At 51.8% G+C, this 19,261-nt stretch overlaps 5 protein-coding genes across 5 annotated transcripts, besides 10 other annotated features; 2 read left to right on the forward strand and 3 right to left on the reverse strand.

Annotated features, from left to right (window-relative positions):
• Positions 1-206: 206 nt before the first annotated feature.
• Positions 207-234: a microsatellite.
• Positions 235-1,255: 1,021 nt separating this feature from the next.
• Positions 1,256-5,572, forward strand: PVX_000710 (hypothetical protein, conserved; the record flags this gene model as incomplete). Its single annotated transcript, XM_024731210.1, has 1 exon — positions 1,256-5,572. The coding sequence occupies one exon, from the start codon at positions 1,256-1,258 to the stop codon at positions 5,570-5,572; it is 4,317 nt and encodes a 1,438-aa protein (XP_024586940.1).
• Positions 5,573-5,576: 4 nt separating this feature from the next.
• Positions 5,577-5,699: a microsatellite.
• A 321-nt stretch (positions 5,700-6,020) lies between these two features.
• Positions 6,021-6,111: a microsatellite.
• Positions 6,112-6,214: 103 nt separating this feature from the next.
• On the reverse strand, positions 6,215-8,659 carry PVX_000705 (hypothetical protein, conserved; the record flags this gene model as incomplete). Its single annotated transcript, XM_024731211.1, has 1 exon — positions 6,215-8,659. The coding sequence occupies one exon, from the start codon at positions 8,657-8,659 to the stop codon at positions 6,215-6,217; it is 2,445 nt and encodes an 814-aa protein (XP_024586939.1).
• Positions 8,660-9,371: 712 nt separating this feature from the next.
• Positions 9,372-9,397: a microsatellite.
• Positions 9,398-10,123: 726 nt separating this feature from the next.
• Positions 10,124-10,193: a microsatellite.
• A 535-nt stretch (positions 10,194-10,728) lies between these two features.
• Positions 10,729-10,756: a microsatellite.
• Positions 10,757-10,999: 243 nt separating this feature from the next.
• PVX_000700 (hypothetical protein, conserved) lies at positions 11,000-13,894 on the forward strand (the record flags this gene model as incomplete). The annotated part of the gene is made up of 1 exon (XM_024731212.1): positions 11,000-13,894. One exon carries the CDS (start codon positions 11,000-11,002, stop codon positions 13,892-13,894), a length of 2,895 nt encoding a protein of 964 aa, XP_024586938.1.
• Positions 12,511-12,531: a microsatellite.
• A 2-nt stretch (positions 13,895-13,896) lies between the features above and the next one.
• Positions 13,897-13,948: a microsatellite.
• A 486-nt stretch (positions 13,949-14,434) lies between these two features.
• PVX_000695 (hypothetical protein, conserved) lies at positions 14,435-15,037 on the reverse strand (the record flags this gene model as incomplete). The annotated part of the gene is made up of 1 exon (XM_024731213.1): positions 14,435-15,037. The coding sequence occupies one exon, from the start codon at positions 15,035-15,037 to the stop codon at positions 14,435-14,437; it is 603 nt and encodes a 200-aa protein (XP_024586937.1).
• Positions 15,038-15,316: 279 nt separating this feature from the next.
• Positions 15,317-15,344: a microsatellite.
• A 201-nt stretch (positions 15,345-15,545) lies between these two features.
• On the reverse strand, positions 15,546-18,832 carry PVX_000690 (hypothetical protein, conserved; the record flags this gene model as incomplete). Its single annotated transcript, XM_024731214.1, has 1 exon — positions 15,546-18,832. The coding sequence occupies exon 1, from the start codon at positions 18,726-18,728 to the stop codon at positions 15,546-15,548; it is 3,183 nt and encodes a 1,060-aa protein (XP_024586936.1). The 5' UTR covers positions 18,729-18,832.
• Positions 18,821-18,844: a microsatellite.
• Between the last annotated feature and the right edge of the window lie 417 nt (positions 18,845-19,261).

Below are 19,261 nucleotides of genomic sequence, written 5' to 3' on the forward strand. Positions count from 1 at the left end.
TTTTCTTTTTTTTTTCCACCACTATGGTGTTTGAAAAACGGGTGGAAGACGCCATAGAGAGGGAGACCCCGGCATACACATACCTTTACATGTAGCACTTTTCATTATAAATACATATGGGCAACTGAACTATAGCGGAGAGAAGGCAACTGAGGGGCGCCGCAATTTCCAGCTATGCAGCTTTGCAACTTTGCAGCTCGCTTAATTTGGCCTCTTCTTATCCTTTATTACAGCGTTTTTTTTTTTTTTTTTTTTTTTTTTTTCCTTCCAATGCGCTCGCTCGAATTGGCCCATCTGAGTAACACTGCTTACAGCCAGTTGGGCGATTCTCCCGTTCGGCCCTCTTCGCGCAGTTTCGTCAACCTCCTTTGGGACAAAAGGAAAGAAAGCGTCTTCTGTCCGCCAGTTCACCTCCAGTCAGAGGAGCGCAATCCTTTTGTGTGTGCGTGACTGTTTCGCTTCAAACGAATTGTCGCGGCGTTAGCGCCTTGATACGAATGCATTTTTTTTTTTTTTTTTTTGCAAACAAAGACACTATACTATATGCAATGTGACAATTCCTTCGTTACTATCTTTACGCCGTTTGTTCGCCGGCCCGTTGGTCCTTAGCGGCACGATTGGGTTAACGCGTCACTGTGCGTTTCGTTTTGTATGCTTAGCTTTGTATGTTCCGTTTTGTATGTTCCACTTTGCGTGTTCCCCTTTGCGTGTTTTATTTCTCCCCGTCAGTTCCCCCATTTGCACGTCGCCCACTTTTGCGCAAAAAAAAAAAAAAAAAAATAATTTCTTGGCCGCCTCTCACCAGGGGGGAATAAAACATACTCGCGCGAATTTTGCAGAGTGAATTTTTTTTTTTTTTTTTTTCCCGAAAATATACCCTCCGGGAATGCACACAGATGAACATGCGCGTACAGACCAACGCGCAGTGGCAACGGCGCTGGAAAACTTCACACAAAAGGTTAATTTTTGGTGAGCGTTACGGAGAACGAAGCGGTAACGCGAGTGGTAATGCGATTGAGAGGGGCACTGATCAAACCTGTCGGCATTTGAGAGGGGACCCCCTTTTCTTTTTGCAACCCGTTCGGAGTTTTTTCCTTCTCTGTGGCAGCTCCACCGTAGACTTACTCCGCCTTCGCGCATGCGAAAAGGGGAAGGGGTGGTTAAGCGGCTGGGCAAGGCAATTTACCCACGCAGCTGAACAGCGCAGCCAAACTTGCGAAGGCCAATCCCGTCCACCGCCCCGATCAGCCCCCAAATGGAGAACAAAAACTTTGCCCAAAACATCTTCTATAAAGGGTTTAACGAAAGGAGAGTAAATTACCTGAACGTTCAGGCGAATACGGACTTAGAAAGTGCACACAATTTGAATGTTGCCTCTGGAGTGACTCCAATTAAAAACGTCAACGAAGAAAACAGCTTCTTAAAAATGAATGCTCACAAGGTGAGTGGCTCGAGACAGGTGGGGAATATGAAGGCTAATCAGAGCGAATTCGTCGGTAAAATTCAAAGCCACATAAACCTTAGCAAGATGCACCCCAACGCGGCTTATGCAAATGGAGGGCTATTCTATGTGGACAATAAGATGGACGGAGGGAACGTGGGCAGCCACACGTATGGCAACTTGGGGACCGCCCCCTCCGGTCTGGCAACCGCCGACGGGAGTGCACACAAGAGTATGTTCAGTCAAGGGATCTACCCCGAGGTGAAGAGCTTCGACAGAGTGGACGCCAACAGGATTGAGGCGAACCGGGTTGACGCGAACGGGGTTGGTGTGAACCGGATTGACGCCCACCGGATTGACACCCACCGGATGAATATGAACACATTTAGCAACAGCAGGAACGTGCCCATGAAAAGCGGCGATTACATTTTTTCGGGAGCGCAACAGCACTTGGGGTATATGGACGCCAAGGAGGGGGGCAAGGGGGGCCCCCCGGTTGGGGGAGGCCGCGTGGGGAGTAACCCCATTGCGGGGGGGCACCTTTCAGGTACGCACATGGGAGGGGCGCACACAGGAAGTGGGAACACCTTCGGGGGGAACACTTTCGGGGGGAACATTTTCGGGGGGAACATTTCAGGGGGTAACATTTTAGGAGCGCGCGGGAAGGAGAGCCAACTGGGAGGGTACCGAATGAACCCGGTGAGTGGTGGGCCCATGGCGGCGGCGGGGAAGGGCGCAGCGGCGTATGAGGGTGGGCACTCCCAGGCCAGCCGCGTGGACAGCATGATGAAGGACGGCCTCTTTGGCAGCGTGTACCGCACGATTCAGGGCGGCACACACGCAAACGTAAGCGCAAACGTAAACACTAACGCAATCGCAAACGTAGACGCTAACGCTAATGCAAACGTTAGCGCAAACGCTAGTGCTGGCACCACCGCGCTGGGAAATGTGCAAAGCAGCTTATGCAACTTCATGAATGGCGGCATGACCAGGAGCAAACCCCCCCCCAGTGAGGCAGCCATGAACCAAGCACCCTTCCAGACGCCGGAAAATGTCAGCGGCGGGAAGAACCCAAATATGAAAGGGTATGACAGTCAAAGGAATAAACTGAAAGAGGTAGTTGCGCCCAACGTGCCGACAAACCTGAGTCAGATGGGTCATATGAACCAGGTGAACCAGATGAACCTGACGAACCAGATGAACCTGACGAACCAGATGAACCAGCCGAACCAGATGAACCAGCCGAACCAGATGAACCAAACGAACCAGCCGAACCAGCTGAGTCAGCTGAGGCAGAACATCTCCCTCAGCAACTTTGCCAACACCGTGAGCAGCCACCACCACAGGGCGAACAACCAGAGCTTCAACCACACGAGTGACTTCGGTAGCGCTATGAATAAGCTGAGCACCTTTAACGTTCCACCTGCACAGGGGTCGAACAGCATGCATAAGGGGACTCTACTAAACAGCACGCTGTTGAGTGGAGCGCTTAATAGCAACGGCATGAGCATCCCAGGAATGAAACTCCCCAGTGGGGGTAACCTCCACGGTGATGGTAATCTCCACAGCGAAAGCAACCTCCACAGCCAAGGCAACCTCCACAGCGGGGCAAACCTCCACAGCTATGGCAAACACAGCATGGCCAACCCGTTAAGCGGGAATGCCCTCGGAATGGACGGGGGGGGGACCCACTTCGCCGCGATGGGCCACGACGTTGGGGGGGGAAATGCGGCGAACGCGGCGAACGTGGCAAACGTGGCGGGCATCCCAATGGGCAACGCCGCGAACGGTGGACACCTCATGGGCGTGGGGAACGCCCACAAGGGAATCGCCGAGGGGCACCTAAAGGGCAGGGGAAACCTAATCAACTACGGGTACCTGCACAGCAAGGGGAAGGTGGGTGACCTGCTCGGTATGGGAGAGGACGGCGCAAAGGGGGGGATGCTTAACGAGGCGAACTCCAATTATAGCGGCATGAACTTATTCGGTGGAGGGGTCCCCCGCGCGAGCGGACTGCATTATGTAAGCGCCATGGGGGGGCCGGCCAATTTGAAAAGCAGCTCAGATAAGGCAGACATGCAGAGAGAAGCGACCGGCTCGAAGGGGGGTGTGCCGGACGGGAGCAGCGCACTCGCCCGCGCCGCCGTTCAGTGTGCCGCTAACCAGGGCGCAGCTAATCAGGGTGCCGCCATTCAGTGTGCCGCCATTCAGTGTGCCGCTAACCAGGGCACCGCTAACCAGGGCGCCCCAAGCAACAGCGCCATCAGCACGGACAACTACGCGAACCTTCTGAAGCACCTGTGCACGCCCATCAAGAACAGGCTCGCCAGCAACACCACAGATCGGTTGAACAGTGCAAACATTGGTGAGTATCCCAGCCAGGAGGGAAAGTTCCCGGGGGGAAGTGCCAAGGAGGGTAGCACCTCGGCGGACATGTTCGTGGGTAGCGGGGCCTTCAAGGGGGGTGCAGACGAGGGGAACGCGAAGGAAAGTGCCAATTTTGGCGGCATCCCTGGTGAAGTGGATTTTAGGGGAGACGGAGACGTGGCGCGTAAGGAGCCGCTAAGCAGTATTCCCATCAGCGGTAACGCCACGGCTAATAGCGGCGGAGGGGCGCCCAGCTGGGGACACGTGTACGATTTGAAGAAGATGAATCGGTTCGCTGAGAGGAAGCGGCGGGATGAAGAGGCAGCGGAGGGGGGCGCGAACGGTGATGACCACCAGCATTGTGGGAATCACCATGAGCACACGCAGGGTAACAGCCAGGACCGCCTCGACCACCTCGACCGCCTCGCCGGGGAGAAGAGCAAACCGACCAGGAGCAGCAAAAGCAAGACGAAGGCCTTCTTCTACATCAACCCAAAGTACATCATAGAGCCCCTGAAGAGAAAAATTTACCAAAACATGTCAATTTACATAGAAAACTTAATAAGTGACGTCCAAGCAAGTGAGAATAAGAACCGGGGGGAGATCCTAACCGACCTGCACAACACCCCCTGGTTCTGCATGGTCTTTGATTTTGATGGAATTAGCAAACTGCTTAACGTTTTTAATAAATATTTAATTTACTCTGAGTCGCTGATCATCCCGGATGTGCTGATTGGGAGGAAGTTGGAGGAGGAAATCGCTTCCGGGGCGCTCTCCGTCCAACCGGGTGGGGGAAGCCACCCAAGTGGGGGAAGCCACCCAAGTGGGGGAAGTCACCCAAGTGGGGGAAGCCACCCAAGTGGGGGAAGTCACCCAAGTGGGGGAAGCCATTACGACCCCACACAGCATGGGAAGATACCCTTCCATCACTACTTCCAAAAGAGTGACAACCTGCACTTCATTAACAAAAAAATAAACGAATACGAACACAGCATAATCGAGAGCGCAGAGAAGCTGTCCTACCTGAAGGAGCTATGCACGTCCGTAAAGGCACAAGTGGACGCAAAGAAAAAAAAACTCCTCCTCCTCATGGAGACGGCCAAGCTGAGGCTATATGCCTACAAGAGTAAAGAGCTCCAAACGATTATTAATCTAGAAAAGAATTCTGGGGGGGTCTCCCAGGAGGAGCAGCAGATTAACCTAACGAACGAGTACTATGACATGTTCAGAAAGATTAATGAGGGGCTAAATTTTTTAAAAAAATACTCCAACGTAATTATATCAACGCAAAGGATGCACGAGGAAGTTACGCACGAGGAGGAGGACAGACACTTGTGCCAGTCGTCCGTCTCCACGGATGACTTGAGCTGCGAAAATCAGTTGAATGGCGACCGGGAGGAGGGGGAAGAGGACGAAGAGGAGGAAGAAGAAGAAATCGCAGAGGAAGACGAGGGAGAAGACGACGAGGAGGAGGAGGGAGACGCCCACCGGGAGGCGCACCAACACGGGGGCGAAGGAAACTACCAGCGGAACGACCACATCAGCAACATGCACATGTCCACTGGGAAACGAAGGAAAAGAAGAAAAAAGAGAAACGCCCACGAGGACCCCCTGCAGAGGAAGAACCCGCCCCACGACGAGTGCGACGATAAGGGCAACAAGGAACTGAGCAAGAAGCGGAAGACCGTCAGCCAGGTTAAGAACCTGCAGTGGGAGAAGGCGGACAACGAGGAGTGGGTCGACGAGTTTCTGGAGGACTTCTGACGGGGGGGTCCCCACGCACGTCAGGCACGTGTGTATACGCATATATGTGCACGTGTGTATACGCATATATGTGCGTGTGCCTATATGCATATTTATGCATGTACCTATATACATATATATACATGTACCTATATACATATATATACATGTACACATGTTTGTGTGTGTTTTTTTTCTTTTCCCTCCCCCCGCGCGGCAGAGGTTTGCTCACATTTGTAAATATCCCTGCCATTTTGTTAAGCGGGGTATATTATGCCGGCGCGACGTAGGAAGTGTCCTCATCGCGGGGGGAAAGCGGTTGGTTTTGCGGTTTTGCGGTTTAGCGGTTTTGCGGTTTAGCGGTTGCGGTGTTTCGCCGTTTTGCGGTTGGCTTAGGGCTTACTCGGAAAACTCCCAAAAGGAACAACTTTTTCTTTTTTTTGTACCATTAATGTGTTCTTAAACGGCGCTCATTTGTGTGCCCCGGGGGACGGCAGAAAAAAAAAAAAAAAAAAAATAAAATAAAATAAAATAAAATAAAAATAAAATAAAATAAAATAAAATAAAATAAAATAAAATTAATAAAATACACACATAATGCGAACATACGTGCGTACGTTCAAACTTACGCATACACGCTTACACTTACGCTCCTGCACACCGCTACAGCTTGAAGAGCATGCCCCGGGAGTTCCTGCCCATGCTGGCGCCGTACTGCGCCTTGATGCTGTTAAACTCCTCGATGCAGGACAGGGAGAGGAGGACGGGGTAGGTGCTAACGTTGCTGATGTGGTTCTTCCATTCCTCGTTGTCGCTCCACTTGAGGCCGTAGTGGCCGTGCAGCAGCAGGCTGTACTTGCAGCCTTTCACGATGGAGGAGCGGGCCACGTTCGTGTTTTCGAAGCTGGCCTGGGACACGTCCAGGGGGGTGGGTGAAGCCGGATCGCTGGTTAGCCCTTCGCGGGGGGGTGTCGCCTCCTCATTAGAGGCGGCCTTATTAGAATCCGCCTCATTAGGGGCGGCCTGGTTACCGCTCTCCTGGGAAGGCCCCTCCACGGGGGCAACCCCCTCTTGGGGGGTCACCCCTCCTTGGGAGTCCGCCTCCCCCCCCTGCCGCTTCCCCCGCTTGGCGGGTCTCTCCTCCTTTTCTTGCAACCCGAGGGAGCGCTTCTCCTTAGCCCCGTTGCTCTTTATGAAGACAAACTTCCCATCGTGGGTGGAAAACAGAGACGTCAAGATGAAGAAGATGTCTTGGTCACTCTGCTCTATTTGAATGTCCCACCCCAAAATGTACAGGAAGGCCTCCCTATAGCTCTTAATCTGATTGGCATAAAAAATTTTTACCACCTCTAGCTTGGACTTTAAATATAAGTTTTCATTCCGCAGGGTTACTAACTCGACTTCGTCTACAGAGGAGAGATTCTCCAGATGGCTGTACAGCGCGTTGAGGGTGCTACAAACATCGGTGTCCTCTTCCTTCTGTTGCTTCTTCACCTCGGGGGGGGCTCCCCCCTGGTTGGAAGAACTCCCTGCAGAGGCACTCATTTTGCTGTCGAATTGGGCCTTCCTAACGGCCTCCCTCAAATCGTGGATGACTGCTTCGTACGTCTGTTTATCATCACTTCGTTCACTCTTCAAACGCATCAGGTCTCCTTCCAAAGAGACGACTCTATTTTTGTAATTTTGTATTTCCTCCTTTAGAATTAGAATTTCCTTCTGGTAGAGTTGCAACTCGTCCGAGGCGGTCTCTACGCTCCTCAGCTTCAGACACACCTGCTCGAACTCGCTTTGGTATTTCCTCACCCGTTCGCCGAGCTGCTCTATGAGCTTCTCCTTCTGCTCGTTGTCCGCCAGGAGGAAGTCACATTTGGCCTTGCACTCCGCGAGGGGGTTCTCCCTCTGGGGGTCCTCCACAGTCGCGCTGTCTTCTCTGCTGTCTTCTTTGCCAACCTCCCCCCTTTTCGCCGCTTCCCTTTTTGCCGCTTCCCCTTTTGCCGCTTCCCCTTTTGCCGCTTCCCCTTTTGCCGCTTCCCTTTTTGCAAACTCGCACATCCTCTCCAGCTGCCTATTCCTATTGGCCACAATTTTAACTTCCAACCTCTTATCCTCGAGAGTTTGCCTTAGCATTTCCATCTCAGCAGCAACCTCCCTGTAGCGGAGCTCCAAGTCCGTTTTGGTAGAATTCACTCGGGAGTACTTCTCCTGCATCTGTTGCATGGACCGCTTCAAACTTTCCACATCGATGGCATTCATATCTATGTACAATTTTGCAAAGTTTAGCCACTCATTAAGTTGCTCATTCATTTTCTCCTTTTCGACCTGCTCATTTATGAGGCTTTTTCTAAGCTGGGAGATACTCTCCGCTCTTTCATTATCTCTTATTTTGAACACTTCCAACTCTTTAATTTTGCTTTCCAGAATTTCTATTTTGCTTTCCAGAAGGGGTAGCTGCTTGCACTTCTGCTTGTACTGGGAGCAGAGCATGATCATGCTTCTGTACTGCTGCCTTTCCTTGGCTGTAATTTCCTCCGTTTTTTTTACCCCCTCCAGATGTTCTTTCAATTTTTTAATTTGCATTTTGTACTCTACTGCTTGGTTGAGGCTACTTTCTGCCATGTCTGTCATCCCTTTTTGCTCCTTTAGGTAGGAGGTAAATTGCTCCATCTTGCTTCTTAACCTCTCCACGGTTGTTTCTTTCTCCTGAATGGTCTTCCTTAACTGCTCTCTTTCACTGTGGGATAAGGACAATTCGTTCTGACACCCCTTCAGCTTCTCCTCCATTTCGGTGTGCCTTTTTTTACTTTCACTTTTCATTTGAGTCATTTTTTCCTCCAGCATGAGGGTGAAGTTCTTCAACTTTTTGTAGCTCTTTTCTACCGCTAGCCTTTTGGCGTATTCGTTCTTTAGCTGCTCTCCCGCAGCGGGGGGGTTCGTTCCTTCTGCTCCTTTGGGGGCGGTGGTTCCTTCTGCGCCTCCGCCCCTCTTCAGCGCGTCATTCTCCTCCTTCAACTTTTTGCACTCACTTTTGAAGATGGCGGCCAGTTTCCTAAGCTTTAAAATTTCTTCATCCTTCCTCCTCAGCTCGTCCGTTTCGCCTCCCCCGCCCATCGTGCTGAGGAGGCGGCAGGCAGGGCGGAGAGGGAGCAGCGGGGTGGCAACGAAATGGACTTGCGCTAGCCACACACAGACACACCACGGGAGTGGAGTTACTAAATGGGGGGGGAAGAAGGGACTTCGTGGCGAGCACTCCCTCGCTTCCTCGATGAACACCCCCGAACCCACTTGCACTCTCACATGGTAGGACATGCGAGGTGCTCTTTCATCATTTTTAAGGTGAAAAAAAAAAAAAAAGGGACACTCCCCTAGAAGTGGGAAGGCAAAAGAAGCAACCACTTGCGTGGGTAAATGTGCAAACAGGTCAGACACAAACCTGCGTGGTGTGTCCGTAGGACACGTTGGAAAAGTGAGGTGACTCCTTCGGAGGTGCGCGTCAAATCGTACGGGCTTCTTATTTTTTTATATTAGCATATATTCGGGGGGTAAAGAAAAAAAAAAAGCGTGATCATTATGTTGTTCTTCGTGCGTCCCGGTTTGGCGCTTCCCTTTGCCGCGTCCCTTCGCTTCCCCCTTCTCAGTTTCCTTCCCCTGTCGCGCCAAGGCGACGCGCAAAGCGATTTGCAATGCGCTGCGGAGGCGGGGGGAGTTCTCCCCAAAAAAAAATGTAGAAATGATTACCTTTACCCTTACGTGTTTACCTCTAAATCGTGGCAAGCCCCAAACATTGCGAAATGCAAATTAGCTGACTTATAACACCCCATAGGGGGGGAGGAATAACAATGGAGAGGCCAATTTTTTTTTTTTTTTTTTTTTTTTTTCGCGGGAATTTTCACCCCAGTTAATTTTGCTAAAGGGGACACCCAAAAAAAAATGGTTAAAAAAATTGTTACGACGATTTGTTAACCCACCAAAAAATGGTAGCGGTTGGAGTGGCCGCAATTCCAAGTGGAACTCGAGCGGAAAAAAGGCGTAGGGTAAACAACTGCGCGTCGTATTAAAAGGCGCCACGCGCATAAGAGCGAAATGGATCAAAGGAGGCAAGGACAATCAACCGGAAAGGCACACCCTTCCGGGCAGCTTCACTTCTCCGTAGCTTCAATTATTGGGGAGTATCCGTCGAAAGTACGAAGGGTAGACCTCCTTATCTACACCGGATTCACCCGAATATGAAAAAAAAAAAAAAATAAGTTGATGTGAAATGGTCATAGGGAAAAGGACACCAATGTGAGTATGTATGCCCCCTCCAATTCTGCACAGATTGTTCATCAAAATGGGTTTTCACCGAGTGGAGGGGGTATAACCTGTCCCATACGGACACGTTTGACCAACGAGACAGCGGAAAGGGGACCCCTCTTGTAGGGGTTACCCTGTGTGCAGCCCCCCAGCTTGACGCACCACATTTTTGGAAGGCATCCCAACGAATGAAGCGCATTGTGCTGACCCACGTTGTGCTGTTTCCCCCGTAGGTGCACGTATGTCCGGGGGGGAGTCCGCCCAAAGTTGCACACAAAGGAAAGGTGTACATATACTGGTAAGCAAATTTGAAAAAAAAAAAATAAAAAAAATAAAAAAAAAAATAAAAAAAAATAAAAAAAAATAAATAAATAAAATAAAGAGCACCCCCCCATCGCAAGTGCAACTCCAAAGAGCAGTACAAACACGAAGGAAAAGCGAAATGTCCCTTTCATGCCTCGTCAAAATCGCAGCAGCGTGGATGTCGTATTGACCCTCTTGTGTTCCCCGTTGTGAAGTTTGGCCGAGGAAGACATGCGTGAAAAGGGCATGTACCTCGTGGCAGTTTCTTTGCAGCTTTGTGTTCGCTCCGCTTCGGCTCCGCTTCTATTCCACTTCAGCCACCCCGCCAATCTCTCCGCCGCACTGACGTTGGGAAAAACCCAGACGAACATCCAACTCTCCCATCGCGCACGCAGCGGAGCGGCAAAGAAGGCCCCGTTTTGTCAACTGCACCAAAATTGGAGCTCAGTTGTCTTCTCATCGCGCGCAGGAGCGCAGACAGGTCGGCACGTGCCAGCCTCTGCACACCTTTGGGGCATATAAAGCTCCAACCAGTTTGTGTCCTTGCAAAAGTGGGGAACCAACAGCATAGTTGCGCCTACGCCGATTGATTTGTTGTTCCGTTGTTTCGTTGTTTTTTTTTTTATTTTATTTTTTTTTTTACTCCTTCCGAGTGTTTGTCCCTACTACTTTGCGCGTTTAGCATCACTTATGCGAGGCAAGACTATCCACCCTTGCGAGCGGTTCGGTGTGGCCCTTCATTCGGCTCGTCTGTCACTTCCGTGCGGGTCGCTCCCACCAGTGGTTGTCTAGCGCGACTACTGCCCTCCCACACAAACGAGTAGCACCACGTGTGGCTATCCCACCTTCGCGCTAATGCACAAGCGGAAGGCGAGCGCCCCCGTCTTAGGGGACCGGCCCAGTGACTCAAAGCGCAGATGTGAAAGAGGCACCGAGGGTGATGCTTCCTTTTGGAGGAAAGCAAAATCGGAAGGATGTCAAACGGTGGACGACGCTTTATTAAAATGTAAAGGAGGGACGGCAGGACTGTTAGAGGGTTTGAGATTTGGGGAGACAAAGGAGCTGGCAACTCGGCTGGGGGTCCCCCCGGTTGAGGACATCCCAGTTGAGGACAACCCGGTGGAGAATATCCCAGTTGAAGGGGGCAGTCTTTGTGGAGCCGCTTCGAAGGGGCACCCACAGAGCAACTCCCACAGGTCCTACCCCCCAGCGGAGAGACTCACAAGTGCGCAACTCTCCATTTTAGAGAAGGGTGAGCATGAGGAAGGTAAAGAGGAACGAAACGAGGAAGCACCAGGGGGGGAAGCAAATTTTGAGCGGATGAACGATGTGGGTGACCCCCTGTGCGGTGGGATGCCCCACGAAGGAGGCGAACGGGGTGATGTGAAACAGGTAGGTATGGCACATTTCGAAATGGCAAGTGGATTCATCACGAAGGGGAATGCGGACCAGCTGGAGGAGCGCATAGCGGAGTGCCCCTCGTCAGATCTGCCACAGGGAGAACGCTCCCCAAATGAAGGGGACGACGATGTAGGCGAAGAAGAAGCTTCTGATGATGATCATCATGATGATGGTGAGGAAGTTTTCCGAGACGGCAAAATGGCCGCCTCCGCCAGTGGGGGAAAACCCTTCGAGGAGGACCAACCAGAGCTGAGGAGAAACCCAAGCGGCTACCCCCCCCTGCTGTCTACCCTAAGCGACGAGTTGCTGTGCTGCACTTCCAATGGTAGCGACGAAACGAACAAGCGAAGTGGCACCCATGAATGGTTAGCCCTGCCAAAGGGGAAGGAAGGGGAAAGTCCCCTTTGTAGAAGCAGCCAGGTAGACGTGAACCATCATGGGGACGTCCCCTCTGATGAGGAGAAGACGTTCTGCGAAACTCTAACCAGTGATGGGACCTCCTCCAAACGTGTTTACCATTTTAGGAGAAGCAAAGATAATATACATATATACACACCAGGGGGAGGGACCTACTTAACCATCGAGGACCACGGAGAGGAGACCCCCGAGTCAGTGACGAGTGAACAGTCAAGTGGGACACTCCAGTGTGGAAGTGGCCAACTGAAGGTTACAGTTAAGCGGGAGGTTAACCCTGGGGAACGACTGAGGGACCCCCTTTTCGTAAACACCCAACGTGCCTCCTTCCTGCGAAGCACTGACCAGAGTAACCACACGGATAGCCAAACAGGTGTTAGAACGCACGAAGTGATGAACTCATTTGAAAGTGCACAGATGAATGGCAAGTCTCTTTTTGCAGATGGACCAGCGGGTACAACTCCCCATGAGGAGCGCAAATATGCATGTGTAGGGAGTCTCCACCCAAGAAGACGAAGCGCACCGGGGAGGACACGCAAGAGAAAACTTACGCCAATGACCAAGAAGAAGGTGAAGGCGGAAAAAAAAAAAAAAAAAAAAATCCCGGGGAGAATTTACAAAGTTATTGTACGGGGGAAGGAGTGCTGGAGGGCCGAATGGTTTGTTCAAAGGGGCTTCCAAGAAATGAGTTGCAACGCCACCGCAAAGGTGATGCCGAAGATGAAGACTGAAACGGGCAGTGGAAGCGACCAGGTGAGCCGCCCCTACGGAGGGGAGCACCCCCCCCTGCGCAGTCACAACCACGGGAATGAAAACTCATTCGTTAAAAAGAGTAAGCAGTTTTCCGTCTCGGTGTATGGCCCTGAAAACGCGAGGCTGTTCGCCCTGTTCGAGCTGATCAAATACAACTCCGTGCCGGATGGCTTGAGAGAGGAAGCCAATGTGTGCATCTGCAACATTAAGAAAAATTTGATGGTGCAGGGGGGGTCCGCCGACAAATCGCGCAGCGGCCACTTCCTGCCTCTTATGCTTGCCGGTTGGGACGATGCCTACTCACCTGCCTTGTTCAGAAAAATCCAGGGAGATATGGTGCGCACCTGGGGCCAGTTTACCGACGGGGGGGGTAGCGACGTACACATGGCGTGCAGCGGCATACACAGCGGTAGCTGCGAGGAGCCCCCGCGAGCTGCGCCCCGCTTCGATGGACACAGTTTTCCTCGCAAAGGGAACCCCGCGGGGGGGTTCGATCAGGTGGATAGGCGCGGCGGGGACTTCGCTAGCCTGGGGGGAGACGCACCAAGCTACGCGCCGAGCCGCAGAAATGATCAGCCTACCCTGATGAGTAACCACCCCAACCGCCTACCCAACTGCAGCGGCCACGCGGACAACCCCTCCGCACACCACCAGAACAACCTTGTCCACAGCATCAACGCGTATAACCTGCACTCGAGGCACATGGCCCACACGTTCGCGGCGAACAAACCGTCCATGGCAAGCCTGCACAAGAGCTTCAACAGTAGCGATTATGCCTATCGGCCCCACGGAGAGGAACTCGTTAAGCTACAAAATGGTTTCTCATTCGGACAGTTGAACGAACAGACAAGTGGGATTAACAGAAACTGGGCCCTGCGCGTCAACCATCCTGGGTACCATTACAATTACGCACGGGGGGACGACAAGATGAACGGCATGGCTAGCTGTGCGTCTCTCCAAGGCTACCCAAATGGGTATGCCAACAGCCATGAGGATGTGAGAGGCGCTCCGGAAAACCCGACCGCTGACTTGGCCATCTTTGGCAGCTATTTTCACTCCGATGGGAATGCGGTTAATTGCAAAATGGAAAAGAGTGCCCCCGCCTTTGGGCCAAAGATGTCGAATGGGGGCGGCAGCGCGTTTGACCAGTTCGGCGGGGGGGCTGCACATTTGAAGGGTTGAAAAAATTCTGAACATGCATGCGCAGCTAGCCAAAAAAAAAAAAAAAAAAAAATAAAATAAAAATAAAAAAAAAAAAAAAAAAATTATTACAATGTGTGCACATATGCGTGCACATGTCTGTGCATGGTTACGGAAAAGGAAATGACGAAACTGCTTAACCTTCTCAAAATGACCCCTACAACTGCTCATTGTATTTGAGTAGCAGCCTTGACTGGAGTATCCCCCCCAAAAAAAAACAAAAAAAAAGACTCCCCTGGGGGTTCAACTGCGTGATGGGATTTTCCCCCCGGGGTTGATACCCGTTTGTTTTTCCGCAAATGAGTGGCCGGGGAGTAGCGGCGCCTCATGCCAAGGGGGCCACCCGTCCACACCGCTAAAAGGTCGCAAAAATGTTGCTAAAATGCCGCTAATACCGCTAATACCGCTAACACCGCTAATACCGCTAACACCGCTAATACCGCTAACACCGCTAACACCGCTAACACCGCTAACACCGCTAACGCCGCTAACGCCGCTAACGCCGCTATCACCGCGCGCCCCTCAGAAGAGGCCGTAGGTGAGCTGGGCGACGTACAGCTCCAAGTGCTCGCTGTCCCGCTCCCTGCTCTTCAAACGGTCGGAGAGCACAGTTCCGTACGTCTGCGTGTCTGCATACGCTTGGGGGGAAGCCTTAGCTTGCTGTATGTTGCTCAGAGCGGCGTAAACGTTATCGTTGAAGTGCTCAATATGTTTGAGGATGGTGTTGAAATTTGCTGAGGCATAGGCCGTTCTGAATGTGTGCAGCGTGTTCCTGTTTTGTTTTATTTTGTCCGCCCCATCGTCTACACTGAGGTTACTGGTAATGGTGCCCACGTCCTGTATGTTGTTGTATGGGTTCCTGGGGATCGTATGCACAGGCAAGCAGGTGCAGCTGTAAAATTCTGAAATGATATTGTTCACTGCCTGGATGAAGTTTACGCAGTAGGATTTCATGTCATTGATGAACTTGGCGTACTGCATGGCGTTGCGCGCTGCGAAGTTTTCCTTCATGGAGACGCTGGTGATGTAGAGGATGTTGGCCAGCTTGTTGGCGATCTTGTTGATGCTCACTTCCACCAGTTCGCCGGCCTCCTCCTCCCGGGCGCCCTCCCCCAGCTCGTGCATCCTGCGGTTTGGGGGAGGCGTTTCGGGGGAAGCGTTTCGGGGGAAGCGTTTCGGGGGAAGCGTTTCGGGGGAAGCGGTTCGGGGGAAGCGTTTCGGGGGAAGCGGTTCGGAGGAGGCTATTTTTTGGAAGGCTATTTGTTGGACTGCTACTTTTTGGAAGGCTATTTGTTGGCGGCTATTTGTTGGCGGCTATTTGTTGGCGGCTATTTGTTGGCGGCTATTTGTTGCAGTTTGGCTAGGCGAACTTGCTTGGAAGCCCTTCCAAACGTGGTTACGCCCTGCCCCTACAGCGATGAGCAAAATTGGGGAAAAAAAAAAAAAAAAAAAAAAAAAAAATACATCAAAAAGGTGTATCAGAAAATGCATCAAAAGGGTGTATCAAAAAAGTGTATCCAAAAAATGCATCAAAAGGATGCATCAAAATAGCGTACCCAAAAAGTGCATCCAAATAGCGCATCAAAATGGCGCATCAAAAATGTCGAAGGCAACTGCACATGCCAGCTGGCGGCTACCCCCCGAAGCGAATGCGGTAAACGAAGGCACCGCGCACGTCGCCCACCTGCAGAGACCGGCGAACGGAGAAGCTTCCACTCTGGATGGTCTCCCCAAAGAGGTGCAAAAAAACCAAGTTGTTCTTTTTAAAATTGGGTATATGCACAACGGGGAGGGCAAACATGTACACGGGGGGAATGCCGCGCCTGGAAAGGAATTTCGTTGCCTTGATGGGCCTTCCGCCGATGTGTAAAAGGTCATTCCTCTTTAGGGAGCGAATATACACCTGGAATTTTTCCTTTTTTTTTTTCCTCCTCTTTTTAATGAACAGATATGTGCCCTTCTGATTGGCCATGCTATTCACATTGCTGCGATTGACTCTGCTTACCTGTGCTGCTATATCATCGAGGACGTACACATTTGCATTTTTTTCTCTTAGCTGAGGAGGAGGGGGGTCTTCGGATTCCTTCTCTTCTCTCTCTCCACTGGTAACTATGCGAAAGAAGATTCTATTAACGAGCAGTTTGTTTTTTCCATCGAGGTGTATAATTCGTGTTTTCTCCTTAAGGGGGGAAATACCCCTCTGGGTTGATAGGCTATACGGCGCGTCGTTACGTCCCCCTTGTGTTTCTCCTCTCCCAGCATAGAGGGACGATATGGCCATGTGCCCCTTCCCCGCTGACGTCCCCGTTGACGTCTCCGATGACGTCCCCCCTGTGGTGCCACACATGTAAGATAGAACAGACTGGTGGAGAGAGCTGTACAGACGATCCACACTGCCATATGTCAAACGCAACCCCGTGTACTTGCTCACCATCCCGTGGAGGATTTGCATGCGAAGAAATTTGGAAGGTAAAATTAAAAACTCCAAAAAGTTAAAAACTTTTAAAAAAAAATTATGTTCATATAAAACTTTGCTAATTGATATGAGTCCCTCCAGTTGATCCTTCCTCGTTCCAAAAAACGATTGATACAATCTGCTTTGCATGAGGAGGTACTCCTTGATGAATGGGTTTCCACTTGGCTGTTCGTCTGCACTCCCCTCGTGGTGGTAGTACTTGGTGTGCATGTATATGGCGAAGAGCTTCTCGCAGAACTGCAGGTGGCTCTCCAGGTTGGTCGTCTGCGCCATGACGTTGCTGAGCTTGCGGTCCAGCGCGGGGTACGCGTACACGCGGCTGCTGTGCAGTTCGCCCATCGAAGCGGGGTTTGCCGTGCTAGCGTGGTTGGCATGGTTGGCGGTGTTAGCCGTGTTAGCCGTGCTAGCAGGGTTGTCTGCCGTATCCACGCTGGCCACTTTATCCACGCTGGCCACTTTATCCACGCTGACCGTCTTATCCACGCTGACCGTCTTATCCTCGTTGACCGTCTTATCCTCGTTGACCGTCTTATCCTCGTTGACCGCCCTCCCCGCGCTGGCGACCCCGCCCCCGAACAAGGAGGAAACGCTCGGAATGACCACGTGCCTGATGAAGTTCCTGGAGGTGGACAGGCTCTGGTTGGACGTGTCGAAGCGCCAGGACTTGTTCACAATCTGCATGTACATGTACAGGTTAATTTTGCTCAGCTTGATAAACGGCCTGTATATTAGGCAGTCCTTAAACGCGGTCACGAACTTGATGCCCCTCAGGTTTTTGATGAAGGCCCCCCTCAGGAAGTGGAACAGCACCGTTTCGTTGTTGTCGTTCCGGTGGTGCCCCACAAACACGAGCGATTTCACTCGTGCGAAGGCCCGTGCAGTGATAAGCGGTGTTGCCATCGGAGCGGTCCCCCACATGTTTGGGGATGTGCTGGTTGGCCCCTCCCCCCTGAGAAGCACCTCCGAAATGGGCTTCCTATTAGCCAGCCGTATGTAGTGGTCTACATCGCTCAGGTAATCCCGGTAGCTGTACTTTGGTGTGTTCCCCCCGTTTAAGTGCATGAAGTTTTGGTGGTCCCCTTGCGCTCTGCTCATGCGTCTTCCCCCCTTGGCCTCCCTCTCCAGCTGCCTCGTCAGCTGCACGTACACGTGTCTCCTCCATTCCCTGGCCAGAAGGAGAAAGTTGTTCCCCCGTTTGTGGTGAGGTTTATTTTTCTGGCCCGCACCTTCCTGTTCGGCCCGCCACCCCCTCCTGAGCACCTTTGTGCGGAACCTCAGCTTGTGCCTCCTGCAAATGTTCTTCACGAAGTTCTTCTCCTTGACGCAGTCCTCCCTCGTCTTGTGGTTGCAGTACACGACGGTCACGTTGCTCAGAATGGAGGCAAAGAATTGAGCGCCCCTACCCCCCTCAGTGGAGCGGACAAGCTCGCTTACATCATCACACGTGTAGGAGTACACGCCATTTATCATCCGCAACAGGGATGCGTAACTGTGAGAGTGTCTGTACCGTATGGTTACTAAAATTTTGTAAATGACAAAAAGGAAGGAGTAGAGGAGGGAGAGGGAATCCACCCCGGCGCTAACGCTAAAAATTATTTTTTTTTTTTTTTTTAAAAATGAGTACAAGTGTTTATTTTTCAGCGTGCACAGCCAGTAGGCCTCCACAATTTGGGTCCCTTCGCCATTCAAGGGGGGTTTCCTTTCCGCTGAGCTGCTCGCCAAAGGGTCGCCACCACTGCGGACAACCTCCAGCAGGTTGCTTCCGCTGTTACCGATTCGGATGCTTCCACTCCGCATGCTGCCACTCCGGATGACCGTGTTTAGCTCGTCCAGCTGCTTCATTGGCTCCTCACTCTGCTCGTTGATTACGGCACATATGTTCCTTAGGAGTGCCTTCCTGGAAGCCCCCCCTTTTTTTTTACACTTAGCATTTTCGTGTAACGCGGGTCCTTTTCTCTGCCCTAGTTGTGCCTCTCCAGTTGGGCCCCCTTCGGGGTAGAGCAGAACATCTCTAATTTGAGCCTCCGTGTCCAGGTGGGCCCTGCTCCTCCAGCATCGGTGTGTAGAAGGGCGATCGGGTTGATGCCCATACCTACGGTGGCGCCTCTGGTTGTGCCCATGATTGCCTCTCTCCCCGTAACTACGGGGGCGTCTCTGATTGTGCCCATGATTGCCTCCCTCCCCGTAACTACGGGGGCGTCTCTGCTTGCGCCCCAAAGGGGGACTCACAAAGTGAAAGCCCCCCTGCGGTGCGCCCCTCCCACGTACGCATTCTGCCAACTGGTCGTGCAAGAGGCTATAGAAAAATCCCCAGGAGTATAAAAAAACGGGCAGATACATTTATTACCGCTTGGGATTCATTTTGTTGGGCTTCATTTGTGAATGGATGTGCAACATCGGTGGGGGTCTCTACCAGCGTGCGTCGCTTCGCTTCATTGCGCTTCATTTCACTGCGCTGCACTTTTTTTTTTTTTTTTTTTTTTTTCCCCTGCACAGTTTAACGCGGCGAGAAAGGGGAACAACTCACGGGGGTGATTCCACAGAGGTGAGAAAAAAGAAGATGACACCTACCGGTTCACAGAAGCGACTCCTTGGGGGCCGACTCTTTCTGCCTGGGTAACGCTGCCTCGTTGCTTTCGACTTCTGTTTGCTCCGCGTTGTTTGTTCGCCTGGTTTGGTCCCTCTTTCTGTGGTAACCCCTTGGGCGCTTTTCTCCCAAGGGGAGTCCCCCACCTGGAATATAGCCGATTCTAAGGAGACTCCCCTGGTGCAAGTTCCCCCATTTTGGTGCACACGGGGAGAAGCGGTCCACGGAGCGTTGTTATAATAGCTGTTTGAAGAGGAGCATAAAAAAGTGACCAACCTTGCGCGGA

This window comes from Plasmodium vivax, chromosome 3 (genome assembly GCF_000002415.2).
Source record: "Plasmodium vivax chromosome 3, whole genome shotgun sequence".
Classification (NCBI taxonomy): domain Eukaryota; phylum Apicomplexa; class Aconoidasida; order Haemosporida; family Plasmodiidae; genus Plasmodium; species Plasmodium vivax.